We start from the raw sequence: 19,561 nt of genomic DNA, 5'->3' as shown, positions 1-19,561 counted from the left end.
TTTTGGTGAATTCGCGTCCTAGGCACTCCGAGTTGTGTCCTTGGTACGCGGGCTTATGACAAGTGTCGCAGATGCTTCTGCGAGTGTTCCACTGGTGGTCTGCGCAACGCCAAGCGTAAATGGCGCTTTTTCCACACAGGTGTTTGGTGCAGATAGGTGGTGTCCTGGGGGATACCGCCGATGCTGGGTCCTTGATCCAGGGGTGTTCCTGTTGCAACTCGGTGTAGTCGATTGTCACACTTCGAGTTTGTGGAGTGTCGGAAGGAACTTGGTCAAGGTGTTCTGCAAGGAGGTGTACTTGTCGTGAAAGGTCTTCGAGAAGGTTTCCGATTGAAGTGAGAAGGTGTGGTGGCAAGTTGTTCATTGTTGTGCAACTGTGGTACCTGTTGTTAGTTGATATTGCTCAGGGTGTACGTACCTGAACAAGAGCGATCAAAATGTCACGATCCTGCCTCCGGGGTCAGCCGTCTGGCAGGGCGCTGGGGTTGCTGTTCTGCAGATAGGTAAAGCCTGCGCAAGATCAACTAACACTCTGCTGTCGTTCTCTCTTTGGGTTGTCGTTCGTGTCTCTTGGAAGAGATACCAGTCTCGGCAATTGAGTGACTAGTTCAAGTGTGGGTGAAACTGATACTTAGATTGATCGCTGAAGTACAAAGGTAATGACTGTCTATCTAGGAGATCCTCCGCATTATATCCTTTGTCCTTCATCGTGGTCATGACATGTCTGGCTGACGGTCATGGTGGTTTGGTCATGACCGTCAGTCTTGGCGCTCATGACGGTCATGCATGAGATGCATGACCGGTGGTACCGTACCCGCGCTTCTTATCCTTATCGTGCCCCTGGCCCGTGATTACATAAGAAACCTGTGACGGCACTGCCACATGATCCGCCCTTGTCCTTGGCCTGATCCTGCGGCCTGGTTTGTTTGTGCTCTTCTTGCCCAAACAGTCGTCCCCTGTTGGTCGGGTCGTCACAATATTCTTATCGCCTTTACCCCTTACCCTACTTATAATACTTCACACGGTTATTCTCTCTACTATAAAGTAGCTTCCTTTTACTAGTCGTATTCAATCTCCGGTACGATTACGCTAGATGAGCCTTAACGAAGTAACGGCGAGCTTCTTGTGACGACCCGACCAACAGGGGAACTGTTTGGGGCTGAGGTAACAAACAGGCCCAGCACAAACAAGGCCGCAGGATCAGGCCAGGGACAAGGGCGGACCAGCGAAGGCTGGCGGGAGACACATTATGTAAGCACCCACCTTACGTCAGCAGCCGACGATGGACAGTCGCACCGCGACTGTTACCCATCGGCCTTGCGACAACAAGCTGTCGGCATGCGACTCCACGATGTCGCAGGACGACAGACACGATGAAGGACAAAGGGTATATAGATGCGGAGGATCTCCTAGATACACAGTCACTACCTTTGTACTTCAGCGATCAATCTAAGTATCAGTTTCACCCACACTTGAACTAGTCACTCAATTGCCGAGACTGGTATCTCTTCCAAGAGACACGAACGACAAACCCAGAGAGAGAACGACAGCAGAGTGCTAGTTGATCTTGCACAGGCTTTACCTATCTTGCAGAACAGCAACCCAGCGCCCTGCCAGACGGTTGACCCCGGAGGCAGGATCGTGACACTTCTGGGTAATATCGAGGGTTCTATATCTATAATTACCTATGTTCTATACCGACGATAAAGTCCTTACGGCCCCTAACGATACGTCCCTCCAAATGGGTCTCACATTTGTAGGCTCCGTTATAACGGATATCGACGTAGATGAGTTTAACTTATCCGAGGCTGAGATAGCGCCTACTCCCTCTAACGATCTCTTCGACCTTAACTTTACGTAGGACTGTGGTTCTAGCCTCCTTACCACGCCGGCGAACTCGTCACAGATGGATATCGCCATATCCGAAGACTCCTCGTCCATGTCTGTACCGGCGCCGCTGACGATGGAAACAAGTAACGCGGAATTTAACAACACTATGTGGGACTACATCGATATGGATCCGACCTTTCCAGGCGCCGCTGAGGAGTGGTCTCACATATCCGGGTACTTCTCAGCTGTACAACAGTCCTCTATGTCTACCTCTTACAGCGAAGACATCAACGTCGATATTGAATGGGACACCTACTTCCAGCAAGCCAAAACAAACGCATATCCGTCGCAAATGGAAGTCGACATCGCTGGCCTAACCTATGAAGCCGAGGACGTAGCGCGGCAGTCGGAGCTGATCGGGAGAATCGACTCTATTAGCAACGATGAAACGCCTTGCTTAGTTATCGAGCAAGTCGAAGACACAGCCCATCCTAGGCCATAGTCGTCATCGCTTGTACCTTCAGCCGCAGCCAGTCTGTCTTCTGTGGAACAGGCATACGAATCTGTTCCTGAGTCACCTAGCGAGAACAATGATCGTGGAGAACCTTGTACGAAGTGGTTTGTTTGTTGTGTATCCATGGCTTGGTGATGAAAAGGGTTGGTCGAAATGGGCAAATCGCGTGAACGAGCCGCGGGCATTGATCTCAGAGGACAGGGAGCTGCCGCTTCATGCCGATTCCATTCAAGATGCCCTACTGTAGCAGTGGCTCAGACGTTTGGACGTTTTTCTCTTGCACTTCAACCATTGGCGCCACTGCGGCACGGAGCCCCCCATCCCTCCTCCGTGGTCAAGTTTATTAGCTTTGACAGCCCACTAAACTCAGTTTACAGAACATGTCAGAGTAGCGGCTGTCTGGTGCTGACATCACGGAATTCCCCCTTTTCTCTGTACAGGAGTCTGATGTCAACTGCATATAGCCATCTTCGTCACAATTAGTTCTCGCTGGCAGACCTCGACACTCTCACCGGGTCATCCCACGTCAACATGTCGATCATCGACGAGGAAGAATGGTGTGCGGCCGGGATCTTGACCTGCATCTGGCCCGAGAAACTCCGCAGCTCATTAAGTTGAACCCGCGCTCTATGTGGCATGTTTAATGGTCCATATCGTCCCATTAGGCTTTGATGTGGTATTTTCGCCATTTAGCCCGGCGGTTCAGCTTTTGGAAGTATCGATTGTGGAAGCCCTCGTAGGAGGCACGTCGGCTGAAGCAGATATTTTAATGGCTCACATTTGATGCGGCATTGCGAAGGAGGGATCTATACGCGACGTGCCGGCGAGGAAGGTAAGATTTGAAGCGGAAAAGTTCACCCATCAAATGTACCTCGAAAGTACCTCTGTAATGATCGGGGAAAGCTGAAAATATTCGCAAGATAATGGGCGAGTTTACATGCCACCAGCGAGACTGTCCGCCCTACGCCTGACAAGGTAGCACGACATAAAGCAATTAATTGCTATCGCCGAGGCTGCAATGCTAGAGCTGAAAGACCAGACGTGTGGGTACTGACAAAGCCATTCCCCGTTCGTCAATCGTCACATTAGCCACTAAAGGGAGTGGTCAGGATGGTCGGGCAGTCGAGGAAGGGATCTCTTGCTGTTGCCGCAGTACCAGCCGAGGCTTTACTTGGAGGGAAGAAGAGCAGTGATGTGATTAAGACCATTCTTGGTGAAAGGGCATATCAACCTGTATCTGGCTCACCAGAGCGTTGTGCTGCAATGCTGCCCGACGGCGACGCTAGTCTTATTCGTGGCGCATAGTCTCGGGTCTTTCCGTCACTGGACGGAACCTCCCCTTGATGGCTTATTGTGAGCCTTTAAGGATTTTGTTTCGCATCGATATGGAACTTTCCGAGGAACCTTGCTGGTCCCCTCACCTGCGAGCACCTAGCATGTGAATGTTTGCCTGTTCGGATGTTATCATTCCATTGCACGATTGTTGGAACACATCGCCGGTAGGTGCATGAGCTTCTTGGCGATACGACGAGCACCATTTGGAATCTGAAGGTGGCACGGGGTCCGCCAAGGCGCTAATCACGGGATTACTGGGGCCAAAACCCCCCCAACCACCGAATCGGCGATGGCATTTGCGACGACGTCACCGTCGCTGACGTCGGTTTAAGCGCATGGTTTTTGAACCATTCTGTTGAGTCAATCATTCTAAACGCGTCAAACATCTCCATTTTCCATTATCGTCATTTTGCGCCGAGAAACGCGATGCCCGGTCAAGAGCATTCTACGCCGCGGCGGGCAAGGCCCCTTGGCACCATATGGTGGCTGCAGAAGCGCGGCCTCCTGACGACTGATGGCCGCACCCATGATAACGACGGTAATAGGCTGTTCTCGAAGGCTGAGGTCTTCGCGGACTTCAACGTTCCGAAGAGAACTGGCTTCAGGTGGCTTCGTGCTATTCCTGAACCTCTTCAAGAAACAGCAGAGTCCGAGGAGACTTCGCAGGAGGGGTCGCCATCGCCGTCACCGTTACCGAAGAGGTAGGACTCCGACTATTACCATTATATGCGCCGTACGGCTCACAACCCTCTCGTCGATAATAAACGCGGTAGGCGCGTCGAATTTAGCGTTGAGGACGGTAAACATATCTATCATTGGCTTCTGGACCTCCCTGAAGCTGATAAATGGCAGGGCTACCGCCTACCGTGGCTAATCGCGGCAGTAGAGTCGGGCCTCGAGGTCACCTATTGTGAGAGGGTATTCAGGAACCAGATGCGCAGGAGCTTCAAGTACTATACATGCGTCTTAACGAGGAAGGAAGGGCTCCCCAACTACGCTAAGAAAGCACGAATTCGATGGGTTCGATAGCGCCTTCGAGAGGGCAGGTACGATAACGAGGAATGGCTGAAAACATCGTTCTTAATAGATGAAGTTCACTTCGGATTCCAGCCGGCACTCACCACTAAGGTCCACCGCCGTCCATAGGACCGAAACGAACATTGGGTAGTATAGCTAGAGGACCCTCGCTAGAAGTCGAAGAAGCTCAGAAACGCTAGAAACGCCATAAAAAACGACGAACATGACATTCAGGGTGCCGAAGAGCTAGAGGACGAGAACGAACAGACCCTTATGTATGTAGTCTGCGCAGTCGGTTGGAACTTCAGGTCGAAGTTATACTGGTACACGATCCCTTCAAACAAAAATGGGAAAATGACGGCGGATATTCTGATTCCGATTTTACGCCTATTATATAGCGAAATAGAGAACCATGTTGGACATAGGGATTTCCGCCTTCAAGTTGATAGCGATTCCTCATACCATTCGAAGAAGGTCATGAAATGGGTCGCGGACAATGACCGTTAACTCGTTATTGGTCCCGGGCTATCTCCTGATCTCAATTGGATCGAGACGAACGTCAGGAGAGTCAAATATCACGTCAAAAACACTGCACATTTGACTACAGGAGATCTAGAGCAGATTATCCACGAGGGGTGGCGCAAAGTGGCCCAGAAGAAGCTCAATAAGGACGTTCTGAGTCAAAAAACGAGGCTCGAACAGGTGCTCCTCGCAGGTGGGGAACGCATTCATTATTGACCTGATTGGACAGAAGAAAATGCATTTCCACTTTTATAAGCAATTTGTATGGCCGGGTGAAATAAATGTTAGCCTAGTGCTATCTCAGGGGGGGGGGGGTTCGTGCCATCTCCAAATTCCAAATGGTGGACGAGTAGGACTGACCTGCGGGTGTGATCTCACCCAATAGCAGTATGGGAAGGCCGCCACGGACGGGGGTTGGTAGTAGGAACTGCAAACTCTGAAGACACCAGCTGGAAACTCTAATAAGACGCGGGACCTCAATTTTCAGTCCGAATCAAAGGGTACAGTTCCCAGTCGATTTCACAGGTCAGCTCTCTTGATGAAAACAGCCGCATGCTGTGCGCCTCCAGCCTCACTTCGCTGTCTTTGCTGCTGAAAAGCTTCTGATTTCAAGCGGAGTGGTATATATCGGGTAGGTCCCGAGCCTTTGCTGGCCGTATGTTCCTCTTCAGCCACCAGGCGTAATTAACTTTTGTGTGTGTGTGTGTGTGTGTGTGTGTGTGTGTGTGTGTGTGTGTGTGTGTAGTCGACAAATTCTCTCAGAACTCGGCCAAGCCCGGACTTTTCCCATTCTTCGGCGTCGGATAAACCAGTCCCTCTCCTTATAGTATGCCGTGGCTAATCTTGCACGTGTTATCACATGCTAGGGTCAGCTCTCTCCGCATGGTCGATTAACACGCCAACAGCGTGGCCGGAAGTCAGGGCCCACGAAGGCAGAAAGGGGGGGCGCCACCATCACAGAGTCTGCAATAACCCAAGTGCGGCTCGACGATGCTCTGGGGCTGGAGGCATTCGGAGGGTCAATTCTGACATCCAGCTGCCGTACGATTTCGGGAGACTTCCGGCGTTGATTGGCGATGTTTGCTCAGCCCTTTTAAGCTGCCGCGACTGCGTGCGGCTGAAACTCCATGCAGTCCACAGGTGAAGCCACGACGTCATCACGGGACGGGTCATGGGTGAGTGTGGCATGTACTTGACGAGCTATTAATCTGTCGTCCGCGGGTTGATCTGGTTACTGGGCAAGACCCGGGGGGGAGGGTCCTGAGTCCAGCATGTCTGACAATGTACGAGTGATACGGTCCCCTTGGAGCACGACGAGCGGGAACGCAGTCGTCAGGTAACTACCCCGGGTCCTGAAACAAAGATATGAGGTCAGTGATCTGCGAGAATATGTGTGTCGGAAATCAAACCTCACATATGCATTTTCCTGCCTGGGGAATTCCTCGACTGCATGAACAAGGGAGGTGACACCGAATCCAACCTTGGTGTATCGATTCTTAAGGGACTCGGCAGTTAAATTCAGAGTAGATGTCGGGAGCAGGTATGGCACGGTCGACTGGAAGGTATCGTTTGCAACCCCGAAAATTGGCGCAGGATACGCCATAGGGGAGGTTCATTCTTCTGGTTGGAGGGAAGAAGGTATGACCACCAACCGGTGGCGTAGCGGTGCCGCGGACCGTCCACTGTAGTCTTAAATACCATAGGTAGTTACGTAATTAAGATTTATGGTGGCTGGGAGCAAGATAAAACTCTTTTTCCTAGTGCGTCTTCGATGGCTTGTAGCATGAAATCAAAGTTCCGCCCATGGTGTGTTGTATGAGATGGTAATAACAATTCATGTACTACAAGATTCTGCTCTCATCTCAGATTCCATCAACCCACTAGGAGCCCTAACTGCTCACTACACTTCATATTGTAGCTCACTTTCTCACCAGTTATTACCACTGCTTTCCTGTTCAGCCAACGATGGCCTCACGCATCCCGGTAGGCGTTCTTGGCAAACTAAGATACGAGCGCAATCACGTCTGGTCACTCGAAGTTGGGCAGTTCTTGGGAGCTTACGAGCTGCTCTACAATAATCCAAACGACGCTTCTAACCCTACCGTCGTTGCACAACGAAAGCAAGTTACAAACGAGATTAACGACAGGCTTGCAGAGAACAGAATATTCTACAGGATTCCCGAAATCGCTGCTCCGGTCGCCACAGTGGTTTCCAACGTAGCACAACGAAAGCAAGTTACAAACGAGATTAACGACAGGCTTGCAGAGAACAGAATATTCTACAGAATTCCCGAAATCGCTGCTCCGGTCGCCACAGTGGTTTCCAACGTACTAGACAATGTCTGGGCGTTGGCAAGTGCCGAGCATTGTGCCTTTGCGTTGATCGCCGAGGCCGCCTTCTTTCTCTCCGAAGGCATGAGAATTGCTCAAGATGAATTTAAACCGCAAATCAAAGCCACCGCTAAGAATCGCCTCCGAGAGATTGACGTCCGTTGCGAAGGCATCGAACTGGATTCTGACACATTCTGGGAGATACTCCAAGAGCAACCCCTTCAGGCACTGGGAACCCAGGGGCTTCAACATCTATTCCTGGCAATGCAGCGACCTGTCAGCGTTCTCATTTTAGCTGCATCTCCTCAAGACCAGCCACAACTACAACTTGGCACGGAACGTCGCGAGCTCAAGGAGAGTCTTCAACAAACAAGATTTCGAGACGCTTTCGAGATTCACGATGTGCCCAGCTGTCGTATCCGGGACATCACACAAGCCCTGAACCAATTCAACCCAACCATTCTCCATTTCAGCGGCCACGGCAATGAAGATGGCATATATTTCGAGAATGACCAAGGACTGTCACAACTTGTCCTACCGAAAGCCCTTGCCGGTGTTTTCGAACACCACACAGGGCTAAAGCTTGTGATTCTAAATGCCTGCTTCGCGGCATCACAGGCCCAAGTTATTGCTGACAAAGTCGGACACGTCATCGCCATGGAGAATGAGATCCTGGACCGCGACGCTATCTCCTTCTCCCGCTATCTTTACTCTAGCCTCGGTTTTGGACGGTCCATTGAAGATGCATATGGCGAGGCAGCGAGAACAATGGCACTGGATACATCAAGCACGCTGGAGTCTCGCCTTTTAAAAGCTCACTGTGACGACCCGACCAACAGGTCGCAGGATCGGGCCAGGGACAAGGGCAGGTCATGCACGCGGGACGACACACACCAGGTTAAGTAAGCATCTCGTTATGTCAGCAAGCCAGGATATGTGGGTCGCCACATATCCAGAGGTCCAGGATATGCGGATCACAACATATCCCAAGATCCAGGATATGGGGATCGCAGCATATCCAGTGATCCAGGAACACACCTCTATGAAATCACGATGAAGGACAAAGGGTATATAGAGCACGGAGGATCCCCTTGTAGACAGTCGTTACCTTTGTACTTCAGCGATCAATCTAAGTATCACTCTTACCCTTCACTTGACCTAGTCACTCAATTGATTCAAGTGTGATATCTCGCAAGAGACACGAACGACAACCCCCAGAGAGCACGACAGCACAGAGTCAGTATTGCACGAGGTTCTACCTACCTTGTCAGGACATAAACCCCACAGCGCCCGGTCAGACGGTTGACCCCGGAGATCGGATCGTGACACTCACTGAATGGAAAAAAGTCTGCGCTTTGTTTGTGCAGTTGGAGAGCTGAAATAGTTAACCCCCCAGGGACTTTTGGTCTCATTTGTCGAAGTCCAGTCCTCGGCCAGACGTGGAGGGTTTCTATCACAGCAGGTCGTGGGCGGAAGACGTCGCTGCTGTTCTCGAACCGAGGACGCGGGTCGGTCGGGGGACAAAGCGGAATCAGCGCTGCTCACAGTTCAGTTTATCAAACAGTCTAACAGATCAGATCAATCAATTCCGCTACCTTTGTCAGTTCAAACAGGCCAGATTTGAAGCTATTCGCAACTGATAGACTGATAGCGGAATGACATAATGCCGGCCCCGGTACTGCCCTGTCAGTCGGCAAGCCCTGCCCGCAGAAGGTCTCAGCAAGGGGTCTTGGGAGCTGGGAACGGCATCCAGAAAGGGGCTTCGAAACCTTCCGGGCAGGGGTCCGGACAGCATAATGGGGCCATAATTGCAAGGGAACGATCACGTGACTTTCATACTTTGTGAATAGTCTCATTTTATGAAGATTGTACAAATAGTTAGCTTTAGTCAGAGTTTTCCTTACGAATCTCTCCCTCTCCTCTTTCTCTCCTCGTAAACAATCATTTTACCCAAGTCGCACTCGACCTCGTTCGTGCCCTTGTCCCGTCACAGTAATCTTACCATCGCCGTTCTTGTTGAAATGGGAAGATCCCTGTTCCTTAATTCATGCAAGTGAGAGGTAGAAGGGCCACTACTTATATACAGGTACGGATAGCCGTAGAATGTTCTAGGCCTTTACCACCGACTTGATCGTCTAACACCCATGACCTCCAACACTCCCACTCGAGCAAGGCGGTGGTACTCAGTCCAGAAGTTCTTAGCAACCTCATTAAAACCTTAATAACACCTTCGTGGGTGAAAGAGGAAAGAGTGTTGCTGGAAATGTCGGAGCTTGATGCCGTCCCGGGGCTGTGGGGAATATTGTCTTGGATAAGACAAGGCTCCCACTGCAGCCCGCCTCGGTATCTGCTTCAACAAGTGCAGAAAGCACTTTTGATACTTCACGGCTTCGGTCCACTGAGTACCGCACCCGAAGCCGAGAGTTCGTCTTTTGCCAGATCCATCGCGCCGTGTTAGCAGCGCATCAGGCCGTGTTAGCAGCCCTCCTGTCCTTGGTGCTCGTTGGCAACAACTGCAGCTACTGGCAGTACCAAGGTCCATGGTCCAGTTCGGGACTTGCAACCCACGCAGCGGCCTTCCCGGCTTCGGTCCACTTGTACAGCCCCGAGCCTTCGAGTCATCTTTTGCCAGATCTTCTTGGTCTGGTCGGGAATTGCAACCCATGCGGCCAGATCATTCTTGACCTGCTAGCGGCGGTGGTCTCGGGGAGTGAGTTAGACGGCGTTGCCTTGCGGTATTCGGGGCAGTAGACTCCCACTGGATCCTCGCGTAGGGAACCAGTGCAGAGGTCCGTAGCGTGGATCCCCTCTTCGACCCGTGTCGCCTCACTCGTCCGGTCCAACAACTCCCAGTGCCCTCCGAAACAACTGAAAGCGGTCCTTAGGAAGTGCTTTCGTGAGTCCATCGGCGAGTTGTTTGTCGGTAGGGATGTACTTCATCTAGACTTCTCCTCTGGCCGTCCTTTCTCGTATGAAATGCTCCTGAATTGCAATATGCTTCGTTCGGGAGTGGTACTGGGGGTTCTTAGCCATCGCTATGGCACCCTGGTTGTCGCCGTAGATGATTGTGGCAGCGATTAGCACTCAAAACTAGGAATGAGGGTTAGGTTTAGGGGTTCACGGTCAAATAAAAAGGTTTTTTAAGATCAACCGATAGAATATGTTTTTCTCATGGCGACTAGCCGGAAAAGAACTCTATAATGCTGGTCTGGTCATTTTTAACGAATTTTTAAGATGTTGATGCCATGGGGCCCTTGGTGATGATGGGTGGATCCCGTGTGACGGGTCCACTTTTACGCACCACCAACATTGACCCCCAAAGCAGCATGCCATCTCCGAATTGCGCACCACCACCTCGCGATGCACTTCCATTACAGGCGTCAGCGGCGTCAGAGAATGAAAGCTAGGTGACCCTATTAAAGCCGTCCATGACCGCAAGAGAGCGCCGGATGGGCGGAGCACGGCTAGCGACTCACCTGACGGTACTCTGTAGCCCGGCCCGAAGGAGAGCTCCATCTGATGAAGCGGTCGCTCTGAAACTCGGCTGACGGGAATTTCCTAAATCGGACCATTTGCTCGTCGCAGGGTTGGTCCCAGAGATGTCCTAATCACGGAAACAACTATCAATCCCTGATGTCGCCCGCTCCGCGAAGGCCGCAGGTGAGTAATGTAAGACTGACTAAACGCGGCTCGATCAGTGTAAGGACAGTGCACCATAAGGTAAGTCAGGTAGCAGTCGGATGTCTGGTAGGGGGTCGCATTACTGCAAGACTAATTCTTAGAGGTCTAAGTTCTCTATTACGAAGCGCACGCGTTTCGGCCACGATATAGTATCGTACCGATAACCCCAGTACAACCCCCAGTATCCCACTATCTACAGCCCTATACCTCGGTACTTGTAGTATAGTTACGCACATTATGCATCTCCACCTTATCGACACCACATCAGTGCTAGGCCTGCACCGCGCTGCTAGTGCCTGCGGCCTTACACCTAGTTATACTAAAGGTTAAGCAATAAGGAGTTCCGGAAGCCGGTAATACCGGCCAGTAGGACGTAGGAATGGAACGCTATCCGCGCGGAGGTAGTCATCTCAATATCGCTTACGCGCGTCCACAAGGTGGACAGGAATACAGAGATATCTTCTGCTATAACGTAATCCACAAGCAAGCGGGTCACACAAGCGACCGGGTCACCCTCCCAGTACTCGTACGACAATATATAAGTCAATTCAACCACAACGCCTCAAATCAATTGAAACTATTCAGAATCCTCTTCTTCAGAGGCAGATACAACTTTCTGACACGTACGAGCATTATGACCGGGCTCGCTGCAGACGCCACATCGTCGCGCGCGCGTTTCGGGCCTCCTCGTACGACCACTATTCTGACTCGTTTCCGCTATTAACTGCTGCGTCACATCGATTTGAGCCTTCAAATCCTTTGCCTGATCAATCGTGAGGGACCCTCCTTTCTGTAGCTGCTTTCTTTTCGTACGACGACGGCGGCTAAGGCGGTCATTTGCATCTCGAAGTTCGGCGAGCTCTTGGCGCATAAGGTCCTGCTCGTGTACCATCATTATAACTCCTTTTCTCAGCTGCCGTAGGCTCTCAACAATGGACGACGGTGAGCTATTCTGGTGTCGTACGATGCGATTTTCAATATACTTCGTCTGCGATTCGGTCTCAATTAGGTTGTTCGGCGTCTTTGAAACCCATGGGGGTGGTAGTCCAGCAGAGGAACCTGGTGGTGTCGGCGTATGAAACTTCATATCTAGCTGCGAAATCACATAATTCGGGTCGTACGGTACTAGGCCTGTCGCTCTAAAGCCTGCCTGGATGTTTGATTTGGTCATTGCAGCGTCGTACGCCTTATAAAAGGCTGGGAGGAAGTCCTCCTTTGAAACGTGGGTTACGTGCGCCCGCATTAGACCTTCGATTTCTTTACCGTACGCCCGTTTCAGAGGTCCAAAACACCCAACATCGAGAGGCTGGAGCTTATGCGACGAATGAGCAGGCATACAGAGCGTGATAATATTCTGTTCCTTGCAGTAGAGCTCGAAATCGACGGAATGGTGGCTCTCGTGGCCGTCGAGGATAAGGAGGCGGTAAGTACCCTTCGTACGACTCTTTGTATGGAAATCAAAGTGTTTTACCCATTCTAGGTCTCTCTCGTTCGTCGTCCAACCGTTTTCTGAAAGCGCGATTACCCAGTCGGCCGGTAGAGGGCTATTCGCGGTCCAGGAGTCGAGGTGGACCTTCCCGGCGAAGATAATGTACGGCGGGATTGAATAGCCGTACGACGCGATACCCTGGATTACTGTAACCCATTCCTGATTACCTTGTTGTACGGCTCTTGGCCTCCCGCGTCGATCGGAGGTCGTAACGACAGTTTCGGCGGAGATTTTGCCCATCGCGAAGCCCGTTTCGTCGAAGTTATAGATGTCGTCATCGTGGATCCCGTATTTCGCGACTATATTTCGTACGAGCTCAAACCACGCGCGATACGCGTCTGGATCTTCGCAGAGGACTCTCTGGTAGTCGATTCTTCGATTAAAACGCGTACGGAGCTCTGATCGTCGTCGTATGAAGGTTGAGGCCCAGTTCGTTCCGACACGCGGCGCGTCGCGTACGGCGAGGAGTCGATCCGCCATTTCTCGAACACCACTAAGTCGCGGTGGAAATGATCGCGAACCTAGGTCGATTACGTATCGTATAATACTCTCCTCTTCGTACGAAGTCAATTTCTGGCAGGGTGGTCGGGTATCGCGTTTTTGCTGTGCGCCGCGTTTTCGGTCGCGAAGTGTCGTACGAGGGACTTTGTAGATCTGCGCAGCCTTTCGTACGCTTAATTTTGGATCGGATTGAAGCGCGTTTAGCGCTAGAATAATGTCGCCTTCATTTGATTGCTGTGGCATGATTTTTGGTGGAGGAATATGGGATTAAAGATAGCTTGTACAGAAAGATTGGGAAAGTGGGCGGGTCACCCGTGTGGGCGGGTCACCCGTGGGTTACGTTATTCATCCTCGTGCAATATTTAAAATCAATCCAGAGGACACACTTGACGCATCAGAACAATGGTATCAACTAGAAGTCAGACACGTTCCCAGAAAGGGACTCAGACTCAATTACAGGGCGGCGCTACGAAAGTGAAGAACGCTGTAGATGGAGAGGCAGTTGCGAGGTCCAGAAGTAATACCAAGATTGAAAGAGCTACGACCACTACGAAAATCGAGAGAAAAACAAAGGCTACGAAGGCAAAAACGACTACGAAGGGGAGTTTTACTGCCAAACCTGACAACCTAGAAAGTGCGAGGAATAGCGAAGGACGTCAAAGCACGCCTACTTGCACAATGCGCGACGCTGCTAGTGACGTAATCGCGGAGTGGTGTAGCCAAGACTGGGCACGAGATCCTGCCCTGTCCCGTCTAGTACCTGAACTGGGAGAAATCGAGAAAGAGGTCAAGGATCTTAGTCCCTCAAAGCTTCGGGAGCGTTTAGATAGTTTGGTCACCGACTGGATGGAGCTAGGGCTGTATGAGGGCCGAGAGCGCAGCAACACTGGCATACTCAGTCAGTGCAAAACAATGGCTTCAACGTTCTTACTCGTCGTCAGGTACATCTTTAAGAATATTGAACATGTCGGGGACGAGAATCTGGTAACATGGTATACAATCTCCATGGCAATAGACAGATTGGTTATCGAGTCCCGATGTCCCGATTATGCAGGAAAACGCGATACGCCATGGAATTGGCTGCAGCGGCAGAGAGAGTGGGCAGAGCGTCAACCCGAAGCGTCCAGGTTCCAGCGCTATTATGATGCGATTATGCACAACAGATTTATTGAAGTGGAAAGCGACTTCGAGGAAGAACTTGAACGGATAGAAAATCAGCAACAAAAATATCGAGATGCGGGAATACAAATTCTCACCACTGAGGTCACAACACTCGAAAATCCCGAAACGACCAAGGATTCACAAAGGACAAGTCAGGTCGACAGTGAATGGTTTTGGGAACCGGGTTGGTCCTTGGCGAAAGCAACCGAGAGTTGGAAAGCTAAAGGACTGCAGGATGAACTCATTAATGACTTCAAACGGGATGGATGGATATATCAGCAGTTTTTGGTCTGCCTTATCGCCTATATAAGCCAACAAGACTTCAAGTCTTCAAGGAGTCCCTTGCTGTTTGCTCGTTGTCAAATGTGGAAGAAGCCTATAGATCAACTCGTTCCTATTGAAAACCTCGGTTACGACTACGTGTACAGCTTCTTCAACAATATCGATACCCGCGTAACCTACAAACCCTCTAAGCTGCGCAGCATGGAGTGGACCTGGAGTAATGGGAATTGGGCGTGGAACGCGTATATTGACAGTAATGGTAGGAACTCTCTAGTGAATCCTAATGCTGTTTTGTTCGAGAATGGAGCAAAACTACATGTAGATAATCTCGACGACGGGGGTAAGGCTGTCATTGAGCTTCCTCCTAACGCAACGGTCTATGAAGTCATTTGCCAGATTAACTCTTTCTATACTATGGAAATTGAAGCGCCAAAGGGACTAGACGAAGCAGGTCGCTACTATAGTCATCGTTGGGAACGCCATCCTATAGAAGTGGGTGGCTTTAAGAAATATAGAAGTAGACTAGATGGGGGGGAATATTGGAAATTAGAGGACGCTTAGAACGGTAACTGAGTCATTCCCATGATTGAAGTACACTCGAAACAGCTGGTCAATCTGCTAAAACGGTGATTAACGGCTTGTTTTATGCTCCTAAGAGATTTCTGAGACGAAATGGTGGGTCTCGCGGCCAATGGGAGTAAGGATGTGGTTCACACCCCTTTTATAAACTGTTCGCATAAAATCGAAGTATTTAGCTTATTCTAAACCACTGTTGTTCGTCTTCCAACCATTCTCTACAATGCAATTTCCCCACCGGACGGCATCGGGCAATTTACTGTCTAAGAATCGAAACGGCCTCTCTGTCGGATAAAACGGATCACGCCTGTCTAATCAACTGTCCGCACTCTGAGATGGTCCAGTTTGCCAAGGAAGACGATCGATTCGAATTGGTGCTGGAAAAGATTGAAAGAATTGCGACAAGGGCCGTCACACAAACCTAAGTGCTGGTAGGGCAGGTAGAGGTTTCATCACGCCTGTTCCTGGTGCATCATACGGTAAGGGAAGGCAGCAGGCATAGTTTCGTTGACTACTAATACGATGTGGCGGGGCGATCATACCAAGCAGGTCGTCTCGAACCCCAAGGATGCCAAATTCGAGTAAGACACGCTCCCGTCTTGTCATCCAACGTCCCGCTAAGGTTGCCAGAATCGTCGCAGTCCACGGCCTCGGCGCTCACCCAGAGTACACATGGACGTGCCAAGCTCCAGCCAATTCGACAGACCCAGCCAGCGTACAGCGCGTTCACCTGCTCAAAGACCTTCTGCTGCCCGACTTCCCGGCTGCCAGAATCCTAAGCTTTGCCCACAACTCAGACTGGCTCATCAATGCCCCCGTTAAAACGGCCCAGGAGATCGGCTACATGCTCCTGCAGCAGTTAAAATGCCACCGATCAAGGCATCCGGTACGATTTCGCGAATGCCTCTACATAGCATTGCTGACGCCTGTGCCAGCGCATTCCGATCATCTTCATCGGTCATAGCTTCGGTGGTATCATCATAAAAGAGGTATGCTAGCTCCCACTTAGCCTATTGCGCGCCTAGCTCTAATGATCTTTCTCAAGGCTTTGTGTCAGCCCGGCGACGACTCACAGGATATCGCTGACGATACATGTGGCATCGTTTTCCTCGGAACTCCTCATCAGGGCTCGCCAGTGTCTGTTTTCGGTGCTGCTGCGGCCTTCCTGACCGGCTTCCTAGGGTCTAAGAATACCCTTCTCCTTTCTCTGAGGAATCATCGTCCACAGCTCGCTGACCTAGAAATCCGCTTCCGACGCCGTATGAATCCTATAGAAAGCAGACGACAAAAAACCGAGATAGTCTCCTTCTGTGAGAGCATGGATACCTACTTGCTCGGATGGCTCTGGATTGGTCCAGTAAGTGCGGGCACAACGCATATCCGACGCTATCTAACCTTGCTCGAGATTGTTACCCCCGATTCAGCACAAGGCTACGCGGCTCAGATCATTTCGATCGACACCGATCATTCTGGCCTCAACAAATGTAGCCGACGAGAAGATCAGCTGTACACTGAACTCAAGAAAGTGCTAGACAGACTTAAACCGTACGTAATTCCAGCTAATCTCCCTTGCAATTCCAGTTAACATTGCAGAAGCACTAGCGAGCCAACCTTGAACGCCAACCAGCGGTATGTTGTGGCGAATCTGAAGGTTGCAGAGGGCGCCACATTCGACTCGAAGACCGAGGAGCACGAGGCGAGATGCCTTGACGGCACCCGTACCGGAGTCATCCAACATATTTACGAATGGGCGAACGACAGGGAAGGAAAATGCATATACTGGCTGCAGGGCCAGGCTGGCACCGGCAAGTCCACGATTTCTCGCACGGTAGCGCACGAATTCGCCGCTCGCGAACGTCTTGGCGCCAGCTTCTTCTTCAAGAGAGGCGAAGGCGACCGCGGTGGAGCTTCCCGCTTCTTCACCACGGTCGCTGCGCAGCTCGCTTGTCGCATTCCTTCCATGGCGGAGCACATGCGAAACGCAATCGAGGCCGATCCCAGCATCAACGAAAAGTTGACAAGAGAGCAGTTCAAGAAGCTCCTTCTGGAACCCTTGAGGGGGGCTCTAGATTCGCAGACTCCTTTGAGGACAATGGTCGTCTTGATAGACGCACTCGACGAGTGCGACCAAGAGAGACATGGGAGAGATGTTACAAATATCATTGGCCTCTTGCCAGAAGCAAAGCAGCTGCTCTCCGTCCGCCTGAGATTCTTCGTCACAAGCAGGCCTGAGCTGCCTATTCGGCTCGGATTTAAGGACATCAGTGGCAGTTACGAGGATCTGATTCTCCACCAGATCCCCCAGCCCGATATCGAGCACGACATCACCGCATTCCTGGAGCACGAATTCACCGAGATCCGGAAGTGTTATAATAAATCTGTCACGCCAAACCGGCAGCTACCTCCCCATTGGCCTGGCGCAGGAACCGTTCAGAAGTTGGTTGATATGGCTATCCCCTTATTCATCGTCGCCGCGACCGTTTGCCGCTTCATCCAAAATCGAAACATTGGTGGCCCGAAGGAACAGCTGGCAAAAATCCTGGAGTACCAGGCAAGCCGGAAATCTAATTTGGACGCAATCTATCTCCCTGTACTGAAACAGTTGCTGGTGGGGCTCCCCGAATCGGAGAAGTGCCAAGTGACAGAAAGATTCAAACAGTTCATCGGCTCCATCGTCCTCCTGGCCCACCCTCTTTCGACATCTTCTCTCGCACGCCTTCTAGCGGTTCCTCTTGACGCCATCGAAGATCAACTAGACCTACTCCACTCCGTTCTGAGCATCCCATCAGACTCGGGGATGCCGGTACGGCTACTCCACCTATCCTTCCGCGACTTCCTCGTCGATCCTGAGAAGGGTAAAGAACAAGACAAGTACCCCTTCTGGGTCGACGGACGGCAAGCCCATGAGCGGCTGGCGACCCAGTGCCTACAGCTGCTATCGACAGGCGATACCCTCAAGAGAGACATCTGCGGTCTGCGCCTGCCAGGAACGCGCCGGTCTGAAGTCAAGCAGCGGATTATCGACGACGGCCTGCCGCCTGAGGTCCAGTACGCCTGTCGGTATTGGACCTACCACTGGAAGGAGAGCAAGTGTAGGATTCGGGACGGCGACCTCGCCGACCATTTTCTGACCGACCACCTCCTTCACTGGCTCGAAGCGTTAGGCCTTTTGGGGCGGGTCTCGGAGAGTATCGGTATGGTGGATGATTTGCTAGGTTTACTCGATGTGCGTTCTCCTGCTACCTTTCCGGTTTAGTTGCGTAACGTCCTGACTTTTATATAGCGGGAAAAGAGCAGCAACATCTTCGCGTTTCTGATTGATACGCGACGGGTAATTCTGAATTATTGCACTGTTATCGATGCATCGCCTCTTCAAGTCTACTCTTCTGCCATCGTGTTCGCACCACAGCGAAGCGTCGTCCGGAAGAGGTTCCGAAACCAATTTCCGGCTTGGCTTTCTCTACCGCCGCAAGTAGATTCGGATTGGGGCGCCTGCACGGCAACGCTCGAGGGCCATAGCGACTGGGTCTCGTCGGTCGTATTCTCGCACGACGCAACGAAGCTAGCATCAGCATCTCGCGACAAGACCATCAAGCTCTGGGATGTGGCAACGGGCGCCTGCAAGGCGACAGCGACACTCTATGTCGGCACATATATTACTCACCTTGCCTTTGGCGCAACTGGCTCCTCCCTCTCCACAAGCATCGGCACGTTTACTTTGAGCAGTGCATCCCCGTTAGCGTCATCGCCATCGCCGTTGTTGATTTCGGCGACGCCGACGACAGTACCGTCGGTATCAACTCCTCTCCCACAATTTGTCGATCGCCGGGGCGTCGGGCTCAGCAAGGACCGCGCGTGGGTCACTTGGAACTCGCACCAGGTCCTATGGCTACCCCAATCGTACCGACCGGGAAGTTCTTCTGTAATAGAATCGACGCTGGCCATAGGATGTCCGTCAGGACGAGTAATCTTCGTAGCGATCTCACCTGGCCAAGATCATTGTATATAGCACTTTCCCTGCAGCCATTTCGAACAATACAAAGCAGTGAAGTCATAAGTGGCGGCTAGCCTATCGTTCGATTAAGTATCTCTTTCTCGTCGACCAGTAGTACATAAATATACGCTACTTGCTCTCACTGGCGTCAGCAGTCACGTCAGAACCTGCTCAAATGGATCTAAGTATCGCTCAGGGTCATGATCAAGATCGTATTCGAAGTCGCCACCGGCCCGCGGAGCCCAAATGGTACACGCCTCCGACCGGACGGTCAGTGGATCTCTCGACGAAGAGGATGTGGGGCCATCGTTGGGCTGGTAGCCTCTCT

The 19,561-nt window shown here is 51.4% G+C and overlaps 3 protein-coding genes across 3 annotated transcripts; all 3 read left to right on the top strand.

Annotated features, from left to right (window-relative positions):
* Positions 1-6,489: 6,489 nt before the first annotated feature.
* On the top strand, positions 6,490-8,756 carry B0I36DRAFT_400961 (uncharacterized protein; the record flags this gene model as incomplete). The annotated part of the gene is made up of 3 exons (XM_046161691.1): positions 6,490-6,554; positions 6,678-6,856; positions 7,137-8,756. The coding sequence occupies 3 exons, from the start codon at positions 6,490-6,492 to the stop codon at positions 8,453-8,455; spliced, it is 1,563 nt and encodes a 520-aa protein (XP_046004372.1). The 3' UTR covers positions 8,456-8,756.
* A 5,142-nt stretch (positions 8,757-13,898) lies between these two features.
* On the top strand, positions 13,899-15,224 carry B0I36DRAFT_356480 (uncharacterized protein; the record flags this gene model as incomplete). Its single annotated transcript, XM_046157640.1, has 1 exon — positions 13,899-15,224. One exon carries the CDS (start codon positions 13,899-13,901, stop codon positions 15,222-15,224), a length of 1,326 nt encoding a protein of 441 aa, XP_046004371.1.
* A 583-nt stretch (positions 15,225-15,807) lies between these two features.
* On the top strand, positions 15,808-19,248 carry B0I36DRAFT_257304 (uncharacterized protein; the record flags this gene model as incomplete). Its single annotated transcript, XM_046151009.1, has 6 exons — positions 15,808-16,125; positions 16,175-16,228; positions 16,285-16,596; positions 16,645-16,784; positions 16,836-18,465; positions 18,523-19,248. 6 exons carry the CDS (start codon positions 15,808-15,810, stop codon positions 19,246-19,248), a joined length of 3,180 nt encoding a protein of 1,059 aa, XP_046004370.1.
* Positions 19,249-19,561: the final 313 nt, after the last annotated feature.

This window comes from Microdochium trichocladiopsis (genome assembly GCF_020744255.1).
Source record: "Microdochium trichocladiopsis strain MPI-CAGE-CH-0230 chromosome Unknown B0I36scaffold_16, whole genome shotgun sequence".
NCBI lineage: Eukaryota > Fungi > Ascomycota > Sordariomycetes > Xylariales > Microdochiaceae > Microdochium > Microdochium trichocladiopsis.
This window is presented reverse-complemented; position numbering and strand designations above follow the sequence as displayed.